This window comes from Scyliorhinus canicula, chromosome 1 (genome assembly GCF_902713615.1).
Source record: "Scyliorhinus canicula chromosome 1, sScyCan1.1, whole genome shotgun sequence".
Classification (NCBI taxonomy): Eukaryota; Metazoa; Chordata; class Chondrichthyes; order Carcharhiniformes; family Scyliorhinidae; genus Scyliorhinus; species Scyliorhinus canicula.
In genome coordinates, this window is record NC_052146.1 from 197,779,521 (window position 1) to 197,798,965 (window position 19,445).

Here is a 19,445-nt window from a genome sequence, read left to right on the forward strand (position 1 = left end):
TGTAGGAAACTCATGTTTTGATGATGGATGTGGCCAGTATTGTGTGCGTGGGAGCTTGTCTGGATACAAGGCTCAATTGAAAGGTGTAAAAGATCACAGATTTTTGAGTGTTTTGTAGCTATGAGGTTAATAGTTTATACCCAAATTACAACAATATATTAAGCCACTTAACTGATGATTAATTATTTATTTCTTTTTTAAAGCTAGGTGTGTTTATCTGGGCACAAATTGGGGGAACCACCTGGACACCATAGTTATTTTCGTCAGCATAATGCAATTCGCCGTACCAATCAGTTTGTTTATTATAAGAATAGTTCCTGTGGCACAGATTCATTGCCATGGCAGAGATTCCACATTAATAACCTTTTACACTGTTTTTAGTTGCAATAGATGTCCTGTCCAGCAAAGACGGTAGTATGGTGGATAGCACAATTGCTTCACAGCTCCAGGGTCCCAGGTTCGATTCCGGCTTGGGTCACTGTGTGGAGTCTGCACATCCTCCCAGTGTGTGCATGGGTTTCCTCTGGGTGCTCCGGTTTCCTCCCACAGTCCAAAGATGTGCAGGTTAGGTGGATTGGCCATGCTAAATTGCCCTTAGTGTCCAAAATTGCCCTTAGTGTTGGGTGGGATTACTGGGTTATGGGGATAGGGTAGAGGTGTTGACCTCGGGTTGGGTGCTCATTCCAAGAGCCGGTGCAGACGCAACGGGCCGAGTGGCCTCCTTCTGCACTGTAAATTCTATGATATTCCCAACTTTCAAGATATGAACTTTATCAAATGTAGATTCTTTGAAACTGACATTTCCTTTAAAAATAGCCAATTTCTTGCAGAGGTGGCCAATGGTTTGTGCATTCAAAAGTGCCTCACGAGACAAAAGAGATTCTGGATGTTAAGAATTGTGAAAACTTTAAATTAAAAAATTAAATTGGGATAAAATAAAATGAAATAGAGTTAATAGGGTCAGCTGTCGATTTTGATATGCGAATTAGCATATCAGTAAGAAAAGCATGTGTTTACCCATGTGACTAGAAAAAAGTGGGATATAGAAGAGGTAACTTCAAAGTGGAGAGATAAGGAAATTGACATGTAAATGCAAAAAGTCAGACAGGGTTGGTAACTACAAAGGGAAAGAAAGATACATCTATAACACAGTAACTAGAGAAAGAGACACAGTAGCAGCTACCATCACAGCAACACCCAGCTACAGGAACAGTCTCCTGAAAACAAGTTATTGTTAAACGAGCAGCTGGTTAAGATCCAACACTCGAACCGATAAGATAATGTCTTCGCTGAAACCAAAGATGGTTTCTCCAAACATGACCAAAAATTCTGTGCGTGGCACTTATCTGCTGGATTTAGCTCAGAGTTATTGGATGTCGTTTGGGAACGAAGGAATGTCTCAGAATTCAGAAAATGTAGATAGCTGAGAACCATGGGGTAATTGCATGTGTGTCTGTATGTGTGTGTGGGGCCATCAGTGTAATTAAGTGTTGTAGTGTATTATCGCTCTTCTGGTCATGTGTTTTTTTTTATTTTAAGTTAATAAATATACTTTATTAATTGATCACAGATCGACAGGACTATTCCTCCCTGGTTTGCAAATCTTTTCTCATAGTATATCAAATTGAAAATATACACCGCTTAGAACCGATGCTCGAAGTTTACTCTTCTGGCTTTTAGGATACCATCGCATTTATCAGCACGGTTCTGAACACAGACTAATTGTGTCAATGACACCCCTTCCTGAGTCTATCAGAAGACATTCCTGAACAGAATATATTTCTTCCGAAACAAAGCCTTAGCCTCCTCAAAATCTATATTTTCAGGCAATAAACCAGGATTTGGCTAATCAACCAAGACCACTGTCATATTTGAAAAAGTAACTGAAACTCTAAGTAGCCACATGATAAGGCAGACACACTTGTCCCTTTGTAATCTTTAAGTGCTGACTACAGGAAGAGACAGCAGCAGCAGCAGAAAAGGCAATATCATCCATGCCTTAAGAACAAGAGGCTATAACGCAAAGATCTCCAAGTCGGTTCCTTTTCAGACCCACCAACACAGCAAGCTGGCCTTCTGGAGGAAAATCCATCCCATCAAGGGACGCCCAAAATAACTTCTGTTTTAGCTGTCAAATTCACCTAACTACAATGAAGACGCTTTCTTCAGCGGGCCTTCAACGTATGTTTTTCGAACCACACAAACACATGAATTATAAATTATTCTTTTATTTAGAACGTGCAAAAGTACGCTATTCTCTTCAACTGTACTTTCCCAGAGCCCATCTGCGTGTGTAGCAATGTAATTGAGTGCCTAGAATTAGATCACAGGCTGAGTGTGAAGGTACACAATCCTCCATTTAAATCCACAAAAGGATTGCTAATGGTTATTCAACACACATTCGGGGGTTTAAATAAACACACATTTTTGTCTCAATAGCTTACTGATTACCGACGGATAGCAGTTCTCTCACACGCTATCCATAACAACGTGGTGAAGGGAATGGGGTTTGCCTGATTGAAGGACCAACTTGTCATGTGAGAGTACCTTTAAGAAATGGGTATATATCAAATAGCTACAGTGATGTCAGACTGTGGGTGGAGCTGGGCTGTCTGTCTGTTTTACTTTCGCTTTGAGCTAGCTGCTACAGGGTGTGTTTAGTTTTGTTGTGCAGATTGGGAGCTGCATCCAGAAAAAAACAGGTGTAATTCTGGTTTCTTTCTGCATGAAAGGAATGTCTTCAAATCACTTGCTAATTTAAAAGTGATAACTGCTCTCAGCAGAGAATTTAAGCCTGATCTGTGTGTTAAAGAGGGTATTTGTCTTCTGGATGTTGCTGGGAAAGATTATGGGTTACCTATAGAGTACTGTATTCTTTGGGCGGAGTAGTTGAGTTGATCGTTGCTAAGATGTTTACTGTGTGTTTATAAAAATGTTAACAGGATTTCATAGAATAAACATTATTTTTGTTCAAAAATACTCTTAGTTCACTGTTGCAGCACACCTGTAAAGTGGGCCCTTGTGCTCCCCATAACCAAAATCTATCTAACGTTGTGCACCAGGTGAACTCCATGATACACTTTGGGGTTCACTAAACCCTGGCCCATAACAAACTGAAAAGTACAAACAATAAAACCTACTCTGCATTTTATGCAGAGGTGAAAAAGACCACCTTATGGGTGAGATTCTTCAGCTGTGCACACCTGGGGACCGGACATTCCCGCCCGAGGTCAATGGACCGTTATATCAGAAGCATATTTTTGCATTCATAGAATTTACAGTGCAGAAGGAGACCATTAAGCCCATTATATGATTCGCCCATGGCGATCTTCTGGTGCGCGGCCGAAGAATCCAGCCCGATATTTTTTTTTTTTTTTTTAAATACCGGGCTGGATTCTCCACACCCCAATGTCGAAATTGCGGCCGGCGTCGGGGCGGAGAATCCATTTTGCCGCACAAAATTGGGACCTGCGCCGGTTCCCCGATTCTCTGGTCCCCAAAAAGCAGCGTACTCAGAGTACTCCGCGCCGCAAAGCACCTACCTGCAGCCATTGCTGGAGGCCTGCCCCGACATTCTCCGCCCCCAACAAGCCGAAGTCCCGACGGCGTGGATCTAATATGGTCCAGCCGGTCGGGATACTAGCGTGGCGGCTGCGGACTCAGAATGCGGCTGCCCTGGTCGAGGGCGGGCCGATCGGACGGCAGGGGGGGGGCCTGATGCTTGGCCGGGCAATGTTCAGGTGGGCAGTCGGGGTCAGGCTCGTGGCCAATCGGGGGGGGTTCTATTTTTAGTGTCCAGCTCCGTCCTCTAGCTCCACCATGAGGCATGGCGCGGCCGCTGGAGGCCACCAGCGTGCGCGGTCTCCGACCCGGAAGTGCCGTGCCCATATCTGCAGCAAAAGCTGCTAGATTTACGCCAGGGGGCCTGCAGGGCTAGGAATCTGTTTTTCTGGTGTGAAAGTCCACAGTTTTGACGATGAGCTGGGGACATAGTCCCAAAAACAGAGAATGCAGCCCAACATATTTGAATTGTGACAATCAGAAAATGTTTTGAAATAATTTACTTTTGAACAAAATTCTCTCAACTCAAACGATGATCTCTAGTTGAGAAGACAGTACGTCAATCAATGCTCACTCCTCTGCTAATGTTGGTCCTCAACTAGAGAAGTGCACAAGACAAACCCATATTTATTCTGCTTTCGAACTCTTTTCTTCCTTGCTACTGAAATCTATATTTTTCAACCAGTTCATTTATCCATGAGTAACTATCTCACTAGCACTTAAAAAAGTGCCTTTGTGAGCAAGAAAAGAAAATCAAACCATTGGCCCATTAATACAAAACACCAATATGACCCAAGTTAAATAGGCAAGCAAATCATAATAATTTGCAGCAATTATTCTCTGTGCAAAGCAATTATATTTCCTTTGAACGGCCATTCTTCTCAGCATTATGCAGCAACGTACGGCAGGGTAACTCTTTATATAACATTTTCTTTATTTATGTTTTGTTAAACAAGCTGTAATTACTGTAGATGAATAAAGACCACCTTTCAATGAAACCGGACACAAAAGGATCCAAAATAACTGGGTGCATTTATACCACTGCATATTAACAGTGTGAATTGGCCCCAAGATTTCTTGGGGTTTGGTGGCTGCTTTACTTTTCCTGAGATCAGTTCTTCCTGGTTTTCAAATCACTCGAGGTCGGTTATGTCACTGCACCACAGATATACATGGCACCATCCTGAGGTTGAGATCAGGCACTTGAAAACACAACTTCATCAGCAATGGAAATTATTTTATTCACCATCGTCGAGCAAGACACTCAAATTTCCCAGGGGGAAAAATTCCAGCCTGGCCTTGCTCCATGGTGTGCCTTTGAACCTAACGTGTAGAAAACAATTGGCGCTGCAGCATGGGATGTCAGTTCCAGCACAATCTATACTTCAGATTAATTAGCATCAAATGCTACTGTATTCAATTTGGTGGGTAAATACACCACGTGTCTAGGAATTTAGTTTGCAATTATAAACATAAAGACCCCTGATTGAAGTTATAGATTTAAGTTTTATTTTTTCCTAACAGGATTTAATGCTTTTCATGTTTTTTCTTAATTTAAAGGCAGATGTGAAACCTGAATAGAAATTTAACATTTATAAATATTTATGAAGCAGTTTCTTGATGCAATCAGTGACAACCCATCCTCCTTCAAAGTAGCTTCATTTTGGTAACTTGGGGTAAGCCTCTAAAATGCGCACTTTGCGTCATGTAGTTAAACCTGCGATTCCTAAAATAGTATTTTTTTTATTTTTCAGAGCCCAAATTGCACCAGGAAGTTACATCAATCACAGTTATTTTGTGCATGACTTAAATGTTTTTTCCTACCAAAATAACACATCACATTAGGTTGTGCAACAGTTCAAGTGAACATCTAAGTAAAAACTTGGTTGGAATAATACTCACCAAAGACACATAAAATGGCAATTTTAAGTGTTGACAACTACAAAATTAGCAATTTTGGCATTTTCAAGCACAATATAGCAAAAAAAAGTGTTCTTGGAATAGTGGTAAAACAATGCATCATATATGGTGGAAAAAATTACAAAGTAGTTCAGATGACTGAAAATTAAAACCAAATATCTACATCACATGAGCGTCAATATTTATATAAATATTTTACTGTAATTGTGAGGGACACCATCAGCTCACACCTATCACAGCTTCAGTGAAATTAGCCCAAACATCATTATAACTAACAGGCATTAATAATTTTTCATTACATATTCAAAATAGTAAAAACACTTACCAAATGAAGAGATTCAGAACGATAAACATAATGGGGGTTAATTACAAATTCACAAAGGAATAAAGCGCTAACTATGCTTTGTGGCTCACAAAGAAGTGGCATGAGCTTTTATGACTATTGTTATAAAACCATGAAATGAGTCTTTTAAGAAATCAAATCGAGTTACAGCACAGAAACAAGCCATTCAGCACTTAAAGTCTGCTATGATCTTTTACTTTGTGAGCTACTTTATCTAATGCCACTCTTCTGTACACTCTAATATTCTCAAACTGTAACATTCTTCTTTTCAAATAACCTATTCCCTTGTAAAATAATTTTCAGACGATACTTCAATTGTGCAAAAATACTAATACTCTTAGCGTCCTGTGTAAATAAGTGTTAACATTGAATTCATTTTGAGGAGGCACAGTGGTTAGCACTGTTGCCTCAGTGCTGAGGACCCAGGTTCGATCCCAGCCCCGGGTCACTGTCCATGTGGAGTTTTCATATTCTCCCAGTGTTGGCGTGGGTCTCAACCCCACGACCTAAAGATGTGCAAGGTAGGTGAATTGGCAATGCTAAATTGTCCCTTAATTGGAAAAAAATAATTGGTACACTAAATTTATAACAAAAACAAAATTTCATTCATTTTGTGATTATGTTTGTACACTCTCAAATATGATGTCACCCAACACTGGAGACAATCAAACTCTATTGTACTGTAATTCTGAGGGACACAATCAGCTCACACCTATCACAGCTCCAATGAAATTAGCCTTAGCTTCATTAGTCTCTATTTCTAACATGCATCCCTGATAACATCCCATGAATCCATCCTGCACTTTTTTTATTGCTTTTATATCTTTCCAACAATGGAGCTCCAAAAACTGCACACAACATCCACTTGCTAATTACATCCTTTGACAATAACAGGGAAGGGAACATTCATGTTCAATTGAGGACAAAAATAGATAATGGCAAGAACAGATTATTTAAGAAAGAATAGTCTTCCATAGTTTATTGCAAAATATGACGTACCTCAAATACAAAGAGAATGGAGTCCAGCTCCTCCCTCTGTGATTTATTCCCTAAACACATCCCAAAAGAAAGGAAAATTAGCGATTTTTGCATTTTCAAATGTAATATGCACAAGAGTTCCTTGAATGTGGTAAACAACATAAATATGACTAGAAACCATCGCAGAGCAGTTCAGACAACTCTGAAAATCAAAACCAAATATCAACATCATATGAACGTTAAGATTCACATTTGCTTTGTACCCAAAGGGTATTAATAATTTTTCATTATTCAATATTGTTTAAAAAAAACATTTCAGATGAAGAGATTCATAATGATAAACATAATGGAGGTTATACAAATAATGAAGTTAGTAATGAAGAACTTAAGTACTGCTGAAAAAAAGAGACATGTTGAAGCTTTTCGTTTTTCACTCATCAGTACACTTAACAAAAATACCAGCGTATGGGGAAAACAGCAATGTATACTGTATGAGAAGTGCATGCTGATTAAAGTGGACACTGATTGGTAGAGGTGCTGCCAGGGAGGATATCTCTGCCTATCAGACTCCACTTGCCAACCAATCAGCATTCTCTTCTCGTACTGTATAAATTGTTGTTTTCCCCCTAGTACTGGTATTCTATGAAGTGCCCTGATAAATGCATGATGAAAAGTTTTAACAACTCCGTTTTCCAGCAGCAACAGGGGTTAATGATAAGTTCACAAAGGAATAAAGTTCTGAGTATGCCATGTGACTCAATGAAATGGCATAATTTTTTATTTAGCTGTTTGGAGCTTGGAAATAGCTCCCACCTTACATACAGCACTTAGTAATGTGCGACAATCCACAGCTGGCTTGGCAACCCCTTCATGATACTAAATCTGCTTTTTCAAAAGCCTGACAGACAAAGGGCACAATATTAAAATATTTTGTGAATTAATCAAATTTTAATTAGCTACAGGTAAAATCAGGTAAACATTCAGCAGTGACCTTTGGATACACAATATCAAATTGAGAATTAAATTTCATTGCTTTAAAAAAGTGCAATACTTAAGGAAAGTTGAAACCAATTGTTTTTAGAGGCGCTAAAATTAATCCTACTTCGTGGGTTCTCCTATTTGGATAACAAGTAAGTCACATACTGGCACCGAATCCTGTATGTCCCAATTAATCAACATAATATTTAGTGCTCTAGTTGATATTAACATTAGCTATTTGAAAGAGAGGAGGGAGAATTACTAACTTAGGTTTGAAACTTAAGTAAAACAAAACCCAGTAATCTGGGATAAACTGATAATGTGTAAATACGCAGATGAAGAATGAAAAGTATTCAAAAAGTATTCAATACAAAACCAGTACATGCACTTGAAGGGCAAAGGTTCCACTAGTGTAGTTAAACAAGCCTGGTCAAAAAACAAGAGTGTGGTAATCTAAAATGAGAAGTTTATACAAATACATGAACTGAAAAACAGAAACCCAGCAAACCGGCAGGACTATAAAAAGCACCAAATAGGTTAAAAAAAAGTGGAACAGGTAAAGAAATAGATTGTCAAAAAAAACTGCTGAGAATATCAACGTTAACAGTAATAGTATTTATAAGCATATTACACTATTGCTTCACAGCGACAGGGACCCAGGTTCGATTCCCGGCTTGTGTGGAGTCTGCATGGGTTTCCTCCGGGTGCTCTGGTTTCCTCCCACAAGTCCCAAAAAGACGTGCTTGTAGGTGAATTGGACATTCCAAATTCTCCCTCCGTGTACCCGAACAGGTGCCGATGTGTGGTAACTAGGGGATTTTCACAGTAACTTCATTGCAGTGTTAATGTAATCCTACTTGTGACACTAATAAAGATTATTATTTTTAAGAGAAAACTGGGTCGAGGGAAACATAGGTCTATTATAATGCATAACAGGGAAAATGGCAGACTTAATAAATTAATAGTTTATACCCATTTTCATTGTAGAGGAAGAGGACAGATTATTACTGATGCAGTGGCAGGGGCCTGCGACCATACTAGTCTGATGCAGTGGCACTTAAAAATTACTCAACATCAGAACTTGTTGCATTTCTTACAAATAGAAAATGACTAAAGAGAAGATTTGAACTTCACAGACAGAGCTCCAGGACCTAGCAGTTTAATTATTTTCAACTAAGGGTATTAAAGGAAATAGGTGAAGAAACTGAAAAATGTTTTAGTCATAATTTTCCAATGTTCTCTATATTTGAAAATTGTGCATATCACTTATATTTCAGAAGAGAGGGGGATAAAGCTGATAACTACATACATACCAGTTTAACATGATTATGGGGAGATTATTGAAATGTAGTATCAGGGCAGTGCTTTGACCAGCATGTATTGATTAACAGGAGTCGGCAAAGTTTTGTGAAGGTTATGTCTGACTAATTCAGTTGGATTTTTGGGGGAGGTCACTTGCATAATGCCGTATCTATGGCTATTATCTGTATCTAGTAGATATCAAACAAGATTCCACACAATTGATCAAGAAAAATTAAAGCATATGGAAATGGAGGGAACCAGAGAGTAAGTCTGTCTACATTTCTTTTTAATTTTCTGCACCCAAACCACACAATTTAGTGTGGCTCCAAACTTAGTATTATCTGCAACCTTGGATATATAATTCTCTCTTACTTTTGTCAGGATAGGGAGATATTAGGAACTTGGGTCCAGAAATGAGGCTCAAAATGTAGCAGGCAAGTTAAGGGTTAAACAGACTGAAAGAAAAGATTGCTAGCAACAAACTCCGAGGAATACACACAAAGCCGGAGTTACCTCGCCTCTTTCAGACTTAACCTCATTAACAGGAGTTTAAGAGTTTAAATATTGTTTTTTCTTTTGTTTCAATAAAGTTTGTTTATAAATTAACCAAGACCTATTTCTTATTATCACTCCCAAAAGGGCAGCATAGTGGTGCAGTGCTTAGCTCTGCTGCCTCACGGCACCAAGGACACCGGTTTGATCCTGGCTCCAGATCACAGCCCGTGTGGAGTTTGCACATTCTCCCTGTGTCTGCGTGGGTCTCAACCCTACAACCCAAAATAATAATAATCTTTTATTATTGTCACAAGTAGGCTTACATTAACACTGCAATAAAGTTACTGTGAAAAGCCCCTAGTCGCCACACTCCAGCACCCGTTTGGGTACAGGGAGAATTCAGAATGTCCAATTCACCGAACAAGCACGTCTTTCAGGACTTGTGGGAAGATATTGGAGCACCCGGAAGAAACCCACGCAGACATGGGGAGAACGTGCAGACTCCACACAGACAGTGACCCAAACTGGAATCGAACCTGGTACCCTGGCGCTGTTAAGCAACAGTGCTACTGTGAGACTGTGGCGTGCAGGGTAGGTGGATTGACCACACTAAATTGCGCCTTAATTGGAAAAAAGAATTGGGTACTCTAAATTTATTATTTTTTCAAATTATCACTCCCAAAACAAATCGATCTTTCTGCACCGTCTTAAAACTTTAAAAAGTCAGACATCTGGTTCAGTATCTTAGCCATTGCTGAGGGCTGACCAGGTGCCTGTAACTTTATCTAAGCAATTTTGAAATTAATGAGAAGCTGAAGGACCAGACAGGTCCTTAGGGAACATCACTTGTGACATCCTATCAATCAAAGAATGTTCCATTTATCTGTCTTCCACATTTGTCCAGGCAGAACTGTGGCATATGGAGCACAATTTGTAAAACATGAGGCTTTTCACTTAGGGTCAGCGAAATACAAATTGGAGTATTCTCTTAATGGAAATATCTATGAGCAAAGAGATTGTGCTCAGCTACATAAATCACAAAATGACAATGCACAAGTACAAAAAATAATTTAAAAGGCTAATGGAATGTTGGCCGTCAAGATTAAGTCAAACTTCAGTTGTATAGTGCACTTTGATCAGACCCCATCTGGCATATTGCTTTCAGTTTTACGCACTGGATCTAGGAATTATAGACTTTGTTTTATTAATTCAAGGGATTTCACTGGCCAGGCCAGCATTCATTGCCCTTACCTAATTAACCTTGAGGTGATGATGGTGAGCTGCCTTCTTGAACTGCTGAAGTCCAAGTGGTCTAGGTACACCCACAGTACTGTTAGGAAATTAGTTGTGGATTTTCACCCAGCAACAGAGAAGGAACAGCAATATATTTCCAAGTCATGATGGTCAGTGACTTGGAGAGGACCTTCAAGGTGGTGGTGTTCCCATGTATCTGCTGCCCTGTCCTAGATGGTAGCGGTCGTAGGTTTGGAAGGTGCTGTCTGGGCAGCCTTGGCGAGTTCCTACAATACATCTTGTGGATGATACATAGTGCTGTTACTGGACATCAGTGGTGGAGGGAGTGAATGTTTGTGGAAGGGAGGCCAATCAAGCGTGCTGCGTGGGTTTCCTCCAGGTTCTCCGGTTTCCTCCCACAAGTCCCAAAAGATGTGCTGTTAGGTCATTTGGACATTCTGAATTTTCCCTCTGTGTACCTGAACAGGCGCCAGAATGTGACGACTAGGGGCTTTTCACAGTAACTTCATTGCAGTGTTAATGTAAGCCTAATTGTGACAATGAAGATTATTATTATATAAGGATATCAAGAATATGGACCAAGCTGAGTAAATGAAGTTAGAGGTAATGATCAGCCACAAATTCACTCTCAAGGAGGGAGGCACGGTTGCACAGTGGTTAGCATTGTTGCCTCATGGCACTGAGGACCAGGGTTCGATCCCGGCTCCAGGTGACTTGTCTGTGTGAGGTTTGCACATTCTCCTGGGTTTGCATGGGTCTCGCCCCCACAACCCAAAGATGTGCAGGATAGGTGGATTGGCCATACTAAATTGCCCCTTAATTGGAAAAAACAATAATCGGGTACTCTAAATTTAAAAAGAATTCACTCTCAAGCTGCTCTGAGGCATAGCTTTGTTCCTATGTTCTTACATTTTGGACAAATATTCATCATTAATTAGATTTTTCTGCACCCTTTGAAAAGTTTAACCTGCCAATTTCTGGAAGTGTAAGCAAATAACACTGATGAGGTCAACGCAATATCTGTCACCTTAGTGAATACTAGGACAAAAGTCTGCCTCCTTAACTAATGAGATTTAAAAACTGAGAAAGGAACAGGAATGATGAAATAGAAATAGAGTGGACTACAGACAAATTGGGTACAAAAAGAAAACTTTGAGTGAAAGAGACAGGCAGGATGCAATAAGGGAAAGAAAAGGTTGGGTTACTGGAATACGGGGATAGGGTGGAGGTGCGGCTTGAATAGGGTGCTCTTTCCAAGGGCCGGTGCAGACTCGATGGGCCGAGTGGCCTCATTCCACACTGTAAATTCTATGATTCTAAAAGTGATAGAAAAAAATATATAAACATTAAAAATTTGAACTTTGATCCAAGAATTTACTACATGCCGGAATGAGAGCAAACAAGTAAATTGTTCAATTTCTGAGTCAATAGCTTGATTTGCACTTCATTCACAATTGTCACATCAATAAAGAATTCAGAATACTCCATTCTGAACAGAACATTCTGCCACGAGTTTAATGGGTAATTAAGGTGCAAATCCAAGAAATTCTTTAAAATAACCAAGTGACCAATGGAAAGATGCCGTCTGTGAGAAGCAATGGTTGAGCAGCATAAATCAAGCAGCAAGTTCAGGAGATTCACAATTCACACCATATCTCAATCTTCTAAACTTGCTAGCCAATTGGCACACCAATAACAGTATGCATCATTAACATTCCGTTCTTTCCCTAACAAGTTCAAACCCAGTATTTTTCCTTCAGACCGTACATGGCCTCAACGACTGCATAGAGCATTGAAGTTCTATAGCAAGACCGCCAAAGCAAAAACCTTTGGAGCGTAAACCAGAAGTGTTCAAATCATTGAAAGGAACTAGTGCATAAATACACACAATTCAGTTAATATACTGCAAGTTGTTAATAGATTAGGTATATACGATTCATCATTTCAGGGGAAAGTGCATGACTGAGCAGTTAAGTACTTCTATGTAAATATATAAAGCAGCTGACAATTTACAATAAACATTCTTACCTTTTTGTTTTAAACTACTTTCCAGTGTGAATAAATTTTCAAAGAATATAAAATAAATCTGAGAGTAGTTGGTTTCAAAGAATTGCTTCAGTTCACTTCTTTCCAAAGTATCTGTAATATAAAAAAATATATAGTCAGGTAGAAGCAAAAGATATTGGTTTTAAGAGCTTAAATAAAGACATAGAGATTACAGGCATATCTAAATGTGATGGGGGGGGAAATGGGCCTACATCTTGCCGATGTAATTTAACACAGATAATATGGTATCATGCATGTGGACACAGACAATGCCAAAATGTGTACATAATGCAGGGCTGTGTGCTTAAATTTCTTAGTAAGAGAAAGACCTGAGTTTTATAGCAAATGAACATCTGAGCATCTGTAACCAGTTCCACAAAAGTCATTGCAAAAGCATTCAGAGTGTGTTGGGATGTATTGTCAGGGAAAGGAATACAAAACACAAAATAATAGTACGAGACCTTCGTGAGGACTCAGAATACTGAGTTTATGTTTGGTCCAGAGGTTTAAGAACGGGCCACCAGACTGACAACTATTGAATATAATTGACTTTATAAGCACAAAAACATACATTTTGAAGAAGATTTGATCAAGATCTTTTTAAAAGTTGGAAGTGTTACACAAAATCTCTGGCTAGGCTAAATCCGTTTAAACGGTTAGAAAAGACAAGGAACAGGAGTATAAGTGATATAAGTAGGACTCAAAGTCAGGAATTGCTTCTTTTCACAGTCATTAATCGATTGAACAAGTCGTCAGTTTGCTGTAAACATCTAAAAGAGAGCTGTATGAACTCCTGAATGTTGTCATCATTACTATATATAGAAGTGGAATGGATGTTAAGAGTACATGTCTCCCAGGCACCATGAACTTCTGGAATTTGTTTGATCACCTTCAAAAATGGAAAAGGCATTTCCCAAAGTTGCTTTTTCCAAATTGGTCTACTTTTCTTTTCTATTTTTTTTTTTACTTCTTGTATATATAATCAGAAAATATTGCATCCCTTCAAGAAATTTGATGGGGTAACCCAGGAATTACAGAAAAGTTCAGGTCAATAATGTAGATAAACTCAAAATTAATATGATACATTAAAACTAACACACTTTTAAACACACAGGCTCATCAGGGACAATATGCTTGACCAATTTGAATTCATCAAATCATTCAGCAAAGAGAAAGGGAGTGGAGTTTATGTTGTTTACGTAGATTTTCAGAAGTATAACAGGGCGTACAAGAGAATTTTGCAAAAATTAAGATGTATATGACAAAGTTCTGTAGTTGGATGGATAGGGCAACCATTAACAAGTAGAGGTTGGAAGTTGTATATTAATGTTTTCCAGGTTGATGTGTGCCCCAAGAATTAAGCCTGGGGCTCTTCTGATATAAGTTCCTGATGAAATGTAAAGCTGTATTAAATTCAGGAAATACAACAGTGAGAGGAAGTTTACTACAAGCAGTCAGATGCTTAGGTTGGTCAGTTATTTTGTGATACAAATACATGGATCTTTAAAGTGAGAATGAAGGTAGTAAAGGTGATTTTAAAAAAGGCAAATGTCATTCTCGGTTTTCTATCAAGGGCACCCAATTTGTACAGAATATTGCTTAAACCACAGTTGGATTACTGCATTTCTGTAATAGGAAGGATTTTAGACCATAGAAAGGAGAAGTGAAGTTCCCACGAGAAGTAAAGATGAAGGGAATCATTACAACAGACAGGTTAACGGGAGAAAAACAGTAGCTCTCAAAATTCTGAAAGATTTTAAGAGGTTAACTTGTGGGAGATTGTTTCCACAAGTTTGTGAATCGCCTAGAAGATGGAGTTGAGAAGGATCTTATTGAAACTTACAGAATACTGAGAGGCCTAGAGTGGACTTGGAGAGGATGTTCCCACTCGTAAGAGAAAATCGAACCAGAGGGCACAGCCTCAGACTGAAGGGACAATCCTTTAAAACTGAGATGAGGAGGAATTTGTTTTTAGCCAGAGGGTGGTGAATCAGTGGAACTCAATGCCGCAGAAGGCTGTGGAGGCCAAATCACTGAGTATCTTTAAGACAGAGATAGATAGGTTCTTGATTAATAAGGGGATCAGGAGTTATGGGAAGAAGGCAGGAGAATGGGGATGAGAAATATATCAGCCATGATTGAATGGCAGAGCAGACCTGATGGCCCAAATGGCCTAATTCTGCTCCTATGTCTTATGTTAACAAGTGGTCATAGACTCAGAATTATCAATATAAGAATGTAGATAAAGTTATAGGAAATGCTTCTTTACTGAGGATTACAGAATGCAAAATCTTCATTAAAATTGTGTGAATGCCAAGACCATGACATCAAATGAAAGAGAATTAAGAATCATAGAATTTACAATGCAGAACCCAGACCAAGGGGCATTTTAGCATGGCCAATCCACCTAACCTGCACATCTTTGGACTGTGAGAGGAAACCGAGCACCCGGAGGAAACCCACGCAGACACAGGGAGAATGTGCAGACTCCACACAGTCACCCGAGGTGGGAATTGAACTCAACACTAAGGTGGAACTTGAACCCAGAATCTTGTGGGTGACCTTTTTCGGCTTTTTAAAAATAAAAAGTTTGAGGATGTACCAAAGTGCAGAAAAAATGAGCCAACATCATTCCCTCAAATGGAACTGGTAAAGTCTACATGTGGCTCCCTTCAGAGTATATCAGACCCTCCAAAATTTGAATGATTCAGATGCAACTTTAGAATTATTGGTTGGATAAAGCCAAGAGATTTGCAACAAAACCCTCGACTATCAATTAGCATGACATGAAACCCAATTACACCATTAACAAGGTTTCATGTACAGCATCTAATTATAAATTCATAGAGAACAATTTTTTTTAAAGGGCCATTAATAATAGCTTAAAATCGTATACAGTACTGTAGTGTTAACTGATGTGAAATGGTTCTTAACTTTGATAAGCTTTGGGCAACTCACACCAGCATATGTACACCTCTGCAACATCACCCAATGGCTCGTCTGTCTCAGCTCATCTGCTGCTGAAAACCTCAGCCATTTCTATATTATCACTAAATTTGACCTAATTCAATGCAATCCTGACCAGCCTCATAAATTGTGTCCTCCATAAACTGGAGGGCATCCAAAAGTCTGTTGCTCATGTCATAACCCACACTAAGCCCTGTTCACCCATCACTATTGCGCCTAGTGACTTACACTGGCTCCAAGATCAGTTCCTCATTTATCTTTTCAAAATGTCCATGGCCTTACCAATCGCTATCTCTATAATCTCCTTCAGCCCTACAATGCTCCAAGACCTCTGTGCTCCTCCATTTCCAGGCTCTGGAGAAATCCCAATTTTAATTCCTTCAGCTGCCTCAACCACCATATTTTCTCCTTAATAATAATAATAATAATAATAATAATCATAAACGTTTATTATCACAAGTATGAAGTTACTGTGAAAGGAAGATATTAGGGCAGATGACCAAATTTGTCAAAGAGAAAGGTTTTAAGGAGTGTCATGCAGGACTGGTTTAGCTCTGTGGGCTAGATAGCTGGTTTTGTGATGTAGAACAAGGCCAGTGGCAACACCTTCCGGCGCCTGTTCGGGTAAGCTGGTACGGGAATTGAACCCGCGCTGCTGGCCTTGTTCTGCATCACAAAACCAGCTGTCTAGCCCACTAAGCTAAACCAGCCCTGCATGACACTCCTTAAAACCTCTCTCTTTGACAAATCCTTCGGTCATCTGCCCCAATATCTCCTTTCTAATTCAGTATGAAATTCTGCTTGGTAATAAGCCTGTGAAGTGCCTTGGGAAGTTTTGCAATGTTAAAGGAACTATAATAATACAAGTTATTGTTATATGTAATCAGTCAGGCAATTGAACTTATTCATTGTCACATTCCCATATACAAAACATCATGCTGCGCGAAATGGCAAGAAAAGAATCAAGAGCAAGCTCTGAAGAGTAATATGGACTCAAAACGCTACCTCCGTTTCTCGCGCCACAGATGCTGCCAGGCCTGAGTTTATCCAACATTTTCTATTTTTATTATGAGAGCGAATAACTTCACTTACCCTCTTAGTAAATAAATTGTTCAGTGCACAGGAAGTTCGTTTTTTTTTTAAAAGGGCTGTGAAAAGCCAAAGTAATCATTAGAAAAGTAGTGCAAGTTATTTTTCTCAAGATGTAATGGAGGATTCTGTTTAAACTGACCTCTTGACCACTGCTGAATCATCTCAGAATTAATCTCTAAAATGGTCTCCTGCATAGCTGTCCCACCTTAATGTTGCGCTAATCCAGAACTCAGGAAGCAGAGTAATACAAACAGTACTTTCTACATCCCTCACAATTTTCATTGTCCCCACCAAAATAATAGTTTACCCAAGGGTGTTCAACCTATGGGCTATTTAGCCAATAAAAACAAGGCAACTTTGTTCCATTTCAGTTTTTTCTTATTTACTGGCTTCCGCCATTTGGATTGTGTGACTGCCAATTGGGAAAACACTTAATGCAGGCAGCCCTCAATTGGTTCCTGAACACCGTGCCACAAGTTTAAAAGTCGCACGTCGGAATCTATTTTCCCAGAGGAGCAATGTTATAAATGTGCGACTGGTTCCTGAATCCTATTTTCACTGAAAGGTAATGCTGCCTTTCTATCAACATGTGACCATAACACCGTATGGAATCACGCCTTATTTGACGTTTTGCAGTTTTGAAGAGAAAACCGGTTTATGACAAGTGTTAAGTGAAGTCCACTGAGACAGTTAGTTTTAAACTGTGGCTTTTGCTCACACACGCAGATCAAGCTGCAAACACCTCGAGCTGCAAACAACAATAGTTTGTGAAATCTTCCATAATTGGGACGCAATTTTCCTTTCCTGAGGTTGTGAAAGACGGAACATAAAGGGAATATAATAGTTGATAAAGACCAATTGTTCACTGATGTGGTGTCAAAAAGCCAAAACAGGGTATAATTATTTTTCAAAATCTTTCAAGTTTATACAGTATGACATAAATCGAATGTTGTAAAGTCAAGTACTGGCTGTTACTTGAATTATAACATCAATAGTTATTGGTGTTTTCAGCTTGAGCTGTGTGTGAACTAATGGAAACACTGATTGAACTTTATACCCAAACAGTCCCTGAAAACAAAAGCATGTATGCTCCTGGTATATCCCACCTATCCAGTAGGCTGCAGAGTTTAATATAGCAATGGAATCAAAGTATTTTTCTCAATCCTTCCCATTGGAAACAACAAATCAAATAGTTACTATTCCACTGGAATATTTGGAAAAAACATTTGTGACATTTTCATATCCGTATGAACTGCATTCTCTTTACACACAAAAAAATTGAGTTTTAAAAATGAACCAGAAAAGAATGTAACATTTTAATGGGGAAAGAAAAGAGAGCATTTATATGGCTATACAACTATACAATGTACTGAGTCTAACATTCAGACAATAATCTAGCATCTGGGACCTGATGAAATGTATCCCAGGACATTGTGGGAGGCTGGGGAGGAAATTGCCCCCCCACCCCCAGCTGAGATATTTGAATCATCAACAGCCACAGGAGAGGTATCTGAAGATTGGAGGGTAGCAAATATTTAAGAAGGGCTGTAGGGATAAGCCTGGGAACTACAGACTGGTTAGCCTTACTTCTGTAGTGGGTAAATTGATAGAAGGTATTCTGAGGGACAGGATCTACAGGCATTTAGACAGGCAAGGGCTAATTAGAGAAAGTCAGCATGGCTTTGAAAGGGGAAAGTAATGTCTCACAAATTTGATCAAGTGTTTTGCCGGGGTAACCAAGAAGGTAGATGAGGACAGTGCAGTCGACGTTGTCTGCATGGACTTAGCAAGGCCTTTGACAAAGTGCAGCATGGTAGGTTGTTGCAAAAGGTTAAATCTTATGGAATCCAGGGTGAGATAGCCAATTGGCGACCAAAGCCAAAGGGTGGTTGTGGAGGGTGTTTTTTCTAACTGGAGGCCTGTGACCAGCGGTGTGCCTCAGGGATCAGTGCTGGGTCCACTGTTATTTGTTATATATATATATATATTAATAATTTGGATGAAAATACAGGAGGCATAGTTAGTAAGTTTGCAGATGACACCAGGATTGGTGGCATAGTGGATAGTGAAGGTGGTTATATAAGATTGCAACAGAATCTTGACCAAATGGGCCAGTGGGCTGATGGGAGTTTAATTTGGATAAATGTGAGGTAATGGATTTTGGTAGATCAAATCAGGGTAGGACATACTCAGTTAATGGTAGGGAGTTGGGGAGAGTTACAGAACAAAGAGATCTAGGGGTACAGGTTCATAGCTCCTTGAAGGTTGAGTCGCAGGTGGACAGAGTGGTGAAGAAGGCATTCAGCATGCTAGGTTTTATTGGTCAGAATATTAAATATAGGAGTTCGGATGTCTTGTTGAAGTTGCACAAGACATTAGTAAAACCACACATGGAATACTGTGATCAGTTCTGGCCATCCAATTATAGGAAGTATATTGTTAAACTAGAAATGAAAAAATGAAATGAAAATCGCTTATTGTCACGAGTAGGCTTCAATGAAGTTACTGT

The 19,445-nt window shown here is 39.3% G+C and overlaps 1 protein-coding gene across 1 annotated transcript in view; it reads right to left on the reverse strand.

Annotated features, from left to right (window-relative positions):
- The window catches only part of ralgapa2 (Ral GTPase activating protein catalytic subunit alpha 2), a 730,448-nt gene that overhangs the window by 626,569 nt on the left and 84,434 nt on the right, over nucleotides 1–19,445 (reverse strand). The window contains 2 exon segments of the mRNA XM_038805980.1: nucleotides 6,824–6,873; nucleotides 12,860–12,970. Of these exon segments, the coding sequence (XP_038661908.1) occupies nucleotides 6,824–6,873; nucleotides 12,860–12,970 (161 nt within the window).